Source organism: Alosa alosa, chromosome 13, assembly GCF_017589495.1.
Source record: "Alosa alosa isolate M-15738 ecotype Scorff River chromosome 13, AALO_Geno_1.1, whole genome shotgun sequence".
NCBI classification, from domain to species: Eukaryota; Metazoa; Chordata; class Actinopteri; order Clupeiformes; family Clupeidae; genus Alosa; species Alosa alosa.
This window is the reverse complement of record NC_063201.1, coordinates 18,248,653-18,254,652: the sequence shown is the minus strand read 5'-3', so window position 1 is coordinate 18,254,652 and position 6,000 is coordinate 18,248,653. Positions and strand designations below refer to the sequence as shown.

At 41.3% G+C, this 6,000-nt stretch overlaps 1 protein-coding gene across 1 annotated transcript in view; it reads left to right on the top strand.

The window, feature by feature from the left end:
• The first annotated feature begins 238 nt into the window (after positions 1-238).
• gnl2 (guanine nucleotide binding protein-like 2 (nucleolar)) overlaps positions 239-6,000 on the top strand; it is a 25,310-nt gene continuing 19,548 nt past the window's right edge. Inside the window, exons 1-3 of the mRNA XM_048260829.1 lie at positions 239-431; positions 770-854; positions 1,095-1,189. Of these exons, the coding sequence (XP_048116786.1) occupies positions 368-431; positions 770-854; positions 1,095-1,189 (244 nt within the window). The 5' untranslated portion in view covers positions 239-367. The remainder of the gene's footprint in view (positions 432-769; positions 855-1,094; positions 1,190-6,000) is intronic.

Here is a 6,000-nt window from a genome sequence, read left to right as displayed (position 1 = left end):
ATTTTAAACGATGACACTTTTATACTTTAATTAGCGTAGGCAAGGCCCAGAAAAGGGCGCTGAATAAATAAATAAATAAATAAAAGTCTAACCTGATATTGAATTAAATGTAAAGTAATCCAGCGATTTATGCTTACAATCAATTAACCTTTCCAACTTCATAATATTTTCTCAACTTATTGCAGTGTGTAGGCTCCATAGGTAGGCTCAGGTCGTCCTTTGGTCAGGGACAACTAGTTTGTAAAGTGACGTATTTCCGGGTGCGCTGGTGCTACACGTGGATCAGTAGGAATTGGGACCCCCGGAGTAAACGATTGTTTTCTACCTAAAATTATCTTATTTTAATTGTCCTAAATACCTCGCCAACATGGTGAAACCACAGTTTAAAGGGAAATGTTCAATAAATCCTTCATCGTCCAGTAGCAATCCAGGTAAGATTACTGAATTTAGCCAACTAGCATGTCGCATGTAAATAGTCAGCTAATGCTAGTTTCTACATGATGTTAACAAGCTAACTGACACCAACCTTTCCTAAATATTCCTGGTCAACGAACGTAAAACATATGTGTATGACCCTTACAAATACTTGGATCTTACAAACGTAACGTTACAGTTGACAGACACCCCGATTACTTCACAGAATATGGAAAACGTTTGGTTGGCTTTGGCCAGTCGATGTCTGACGTGACCTGCCCTGTCCGAAGTGTACTTTTGCAATTGTTGAATCTTGTAAATAATGTTAGTTGTATCATCTTCTCTTCCTCCCAAGACCGTGCCAAGGGGTCCGGAGGAAACAATATGAGGGACCGTGCCACTATTAAACGCCTGAACATGTACAGGCAAAAACAGCGATGGTAAGTAGTATGTCAGTCAGTTGTGTTTTGTCTGCATTCGATTCGTCAACAAAGAAGTGGAAGCAGTATTTTTCACTGTTGATAAAATACTGCTGCACACAGTAGCTTTGATGAAAACAGAATACACAAAACAGTGAATGTTCCACAGGCCCTTAGTTAATTCTTCTTAGAACGGTGAAATAGACCAGATATCAGTTATGTTGTTTGGTACAACTCCTGTCCTTTGCACTGTCCCTACAGTAACAGCAGAGGGAAGGTGATCAGGCCCTTACAGTACCAGTCCACTGTGGATCCAGGCACAGTTGCTCGAGTGGAGCCCAACATCAAATGGTTTGGTGAGTACGGAAGTCTGCTTTCTCCTCAGAAAGAAAAGGTATCCATGCCAGCACACAGGCTTCCCCCTTTGTCTAACCCATGTGCAGTGACGGACTGGGATTAAAAAACGGCCCTGGCATTTTCACCAACCAGCGGCCCACACGGGGACACGCACGCAACACTAGATATAACTTCACATGCACGGAAATAACACGCACGTTTGTAGCCCCATTAGTCATGAACTCTAATATACATAAAGACTGAACCAAGAACATGGATATATCAATGCACAACCCCAAAAAAATGAATGCAATATGAAAATGAAAAAAGAATGGCCTAGAATAGATCATCAGAGCAGCCGCTCCACAAACGTGTGTTAATTAACGTCATGTAGTTAACAAGGTGCGAAGGAGCTTGCTCTTCTCCGCAACACTGTATCACGTCATCAGCATCCAAGTTCATTACGACCTCTTTCTCTGTCGCCATCAGCATAAAGGCCTCCAAATTATCCTGTGACAATCGTGTCCTTAGGCGATTCTTGATGAATTTAAGAGTGGAAAAACTGTTCGCATGCCACTTTAGTACATGACTGTGTTAGTAGGAATTTATATGCTAACCATATATTGTTGTAGGCACAGGTAAAGATGTTTAACTGTTGGAGAAGGAAATGGCAACAGAGAGCACAATTCTTGCAGGTAGCACATGTCTTGCTCACCAGGGTTATTTCTCTATCTTCCTCTATCTCTGCGGCATTATCAAAGTCCGACGCTCTGACTGTGTACATGTTTAGAGGAGACTTTTTCAAGCTGTCCCAGTGCGTAGCGAGGTGTGTCAATTCCGACTCTAGATTCTTCACTAAATTTAAACATTCACTTATGTTTCAAAGTGCATTTGGGGGCAGTTTATTTGTTTTTATAAGGGGCAAATTCCGAGGGTCAAGGCATGCTAGATCGGCACACAATTCCCCGTGCTGAAGAAAGTAGACGCATTCGGTTTTGAAATTCCCAGAAGTCTTTGCTTCATATAACTTTGTAAACCAATAATAAAATAAAAGATTCAGGCATATTTATTATGACTGCCACTAGTGAAGCTAGCGAAGCGGTCATATAGGGATTGTCAACGTTTTTGTATTTTATTTATTTATTTATTTATTCCCCTTCATTCGCCCTGTAATGAGTCATTTAACCATATACCGACTTACGAAGATGATTAATTAACACGAAAACGTTGCCTGGTGTCCCTTTAATCGCCCCCCTCTTCAGTTAAGATGTTCAGAATTGCACCAAATTGATGTGTATGATTAACCTGACATTCTCTGGGGCTATGCCAAGTTTCGTATTAAATTAAGATGGTGGTGCACACATATACACACGCACACACACACAGGCACGCACATACTATCGGTATCGGCAATTAGAACGGCCGATACATAATTACAAATTCAGTAGGATTAAAGGAAAACCAAATAGTCATCATTTGGCTGCATTTCCAGTATTGACGTTACGTAGTCGTTTGTCCACCAGATGGCGCATCGTTGCAGTGAGTAATTTTGTTGGAAGTTAATCTAAAGTGGGTTGGAAAGGAAAGACAATAGACGCTTCCTACAAGGACAACAACACTGTAGTTTACCGCAGAGAACGTCTAATAAGGGTAGGATGATTTTCACATGAAATGTAATTCCCATTTCTTCTTGAAGCCGAAATAAATCTGCCTACGACCTAGGTAAAATAATGTTAGGCCTACCGTTAGCAAGGCCAGAAAACCATAAATGCTGGATGATGGTTTTCTAATGGAAAATATAGGCCTACCTGAAAGATAACCTGTCTATAAAGCATCCTAAACAGGCTGGGACATTTCTGCTTGCTAAATAGGTTTTTCTGCTTACAGTCCTTGGTGGCCCTCTCAGTGCTTTGTAAAGCGTTGCATTAAGATCACAAAAAGTCTCAAAAAAAAACTGAAACTAACTTTCATTCCAGAACGCTGCTACTTCAATCCTCTATTTTCAAAGGTGTTTCAAGTAACGTTAAGGAAGAACATGGCTCAAAGTAAAGTAACTAGGGCTGAGACGACGTAATTGACTAGACTACATAAATTCGTCAAAGTGAATCATTTGTGTCAACTCGTCACAATGTAGATTTATTAACGCACCCGTGATCTAGCCTGGCGAGCCAGACCCACATTAAAATGTAGGGTCTGGGCACTCACCGTTCGCAGTGCTCAGTCCGAGGGGCGGGATAATCAGTTGTCTTTCAAAATCCCTCTGCACGCGTAATGGGGCCTTAATAGGATATTTGTTTTCAAGTAGCAGGGAATTCAAGCCAAACCGTTGCAACTCTGCCATCAATCATTATGTTAAGCCCACCAAACGACTCTATACACGATTTCAATGTCCTGATTAAGTTTCGATTTCTGGAGCTCACAAGCCAACGGAGAGTTGCTAGACTAGCCCTAGCCGCTAGGGGCGCGTCTAGATTTCTAGGCTAGTGATGATCTACATCTCCATTTAAACCAAATGTTTTAGAGCGCACTTTGAGAGATGTATCCAGGGCAGGGCTGTACCTGTTGCACGTGCTACAAAAATCATTCTGTGTGATGGATGATTTACCAACGTTACGTCTGATACAGTTTTGCCTATGGCTATGCGTGAGACTGAGACGCTTGTTTGTTTGTTTGTTTGTTTGAAGTGCGTGTTTAGGGTGTGAGAGGTGAATCGGTGTGCTTTGATTCCAGCTTGGTAGTTGTAGTCTATGCGATTAAAAAGCGTGTGTGTGAAGTATCCAAACAATGATAACACTTTCATTATGGCTGCTTTAGCCACAGACCTTCAGCAACTGTACAGTGGGTCCCATTTAGAAGTGGCCGCTTCATTCGCGCTTTCTGTGATTCACTTTCTGTGAACTTTTCTCCAAGAGGTGGCAGCTTAAGTCCGCTTGATACTGTAAGTCAGATGTTTTCAACCAGTGGTCCAAGGACATTGCTGGTGGCCACTGACCATGGATTCAGTAGTTGCAATGTGGAAATCAGTATTTTTCCCACAAACAATAACGGATGCAGCTCTCAACTTAGCCCGTTATAGCAACACCAAAGAGTTTTTTGTACCTTAAAATAATGTTTCCAAAATTGTTTCCGTGGTTCATCAACTCGTAACAGGGTGAACGGCACTTCTGCATTCGCTTCGCGGCCCTCCATCGGCTGTAACCACACTATGTAAGTTTGCCAGATCGGGTAGCGTGTTTGTAGTTTCGATGGAATGAGACATAAGAAACTACAAATTTGACTTGCATGATGTCGCAATACATCGTACTTTCATAAAATCATGCAACATATTCTACCTTGTCTATGGACATCGTTATTTGCAAAGCCGTTGCTGGATAAACAAATAGCGTGCGTGCGACAGAGGAAAAGTTCTTTGGTGTTGCTTTAAAATGTGAACAGTGTAGCGAAGCATTTCATGAAGGCCCTTTTGGACATGTCAGTTATTTGTACCACTGGTTAGATGTAAAACTGCATTTCGTTTTAGACTATTGGTATTTAATTTGTGCATTGACAATAAAGTTGAATATCAAATGAACTAAAGATGACTAGAATCTTGCATATGTAGAAGAAGAAACGTTCACAAAAACCCATGGCATGACCTCTCTTCTTGATGGCTGTTGAAAACTGCATGGAAATGACCTTTCATCAGTCCAGTTGCAAAGGATGAACTGTGATAAACTGCCCTACTTGTGATTGTTTAGAGATTTTAAAGGTTTTATAACAATGCTACAATTTTTTTGGCTAGTGATACAATTAATCTATTTAATCTATTCACCTTCGCAGCGCCAGTAGGCTACTTGCTGTGCGGCCCACACACACAGGCATGCCAAACAAGCATACACAAAAGTTTCAAGAGTGGGGGATGGAGTAGAAGATGGATACAAACTGTGTGAGGATACAAAATTAGTGTGATTTATGTTCGCGGAACGGATGTACAGGACTGAGCGGCGCTATGCGGTACATCTAGTTGTATTTCAAACAATGCACTTTTTAAACATTTGATTGAATAAGGCTACAAAAGAATGTAGACTGATGTAAATATTGAGGGTCACCATGACTGTAGTATAGAGACTCATATCTGGTATAAATACTGATCAGTTTCCCACTGCATAGGAGGAAGAGTGAGTTAGAGATAAATGGCGTATTTGAAGCTAACTGCAGAGTAAAATATAAATATATCGTCACTTTATGGGGAGCTCTACAGTTGCCAAAAATACCTGAAACTGCATTATACCTAAGAGCAAGGAGCACAAAATCAAACAGCGTGTTGGTATTTTGATCTCTGCAGAAGGAATCTGCTTGCACATGACACTGGTTAGGCAAGACCAGGATTCCACTAATAAAGCTTGCTTTACTAAAACGTGTGCGTGACGAGCAGAGTATTCCCCTTATTCCTTAAACCGGAAATCTGTCTGGTTTTCATCCGTCAATTCTGTTTACATTATAACTTGCACCCGACCTGTCATGTCTCCATTCCCCACTAGTGGGGCCCGCCCCACACTTTGAGAACCACTGACTTACCCCAATAATATTCGAATGACTGAATAAAAATCCTTAGGACAATCCAAGCAGACTAGTCGTTGCCTGGGACTCATTGCTAAGGACTCATTCCATGACACCGGCCTGCAAAATAGCTTTACTTTACACTAGGGGTGTTACGGTACCTGTATTCGTATTGAACTGAAACGAATACGGGCGTCACGGTTCGGTGCATGGATTTACGCGGAGCATATACGGTATAAAAATAAATAAAACTTGCGCGCAAATTAATTAAAGCAATGCGGAACTACTGTTC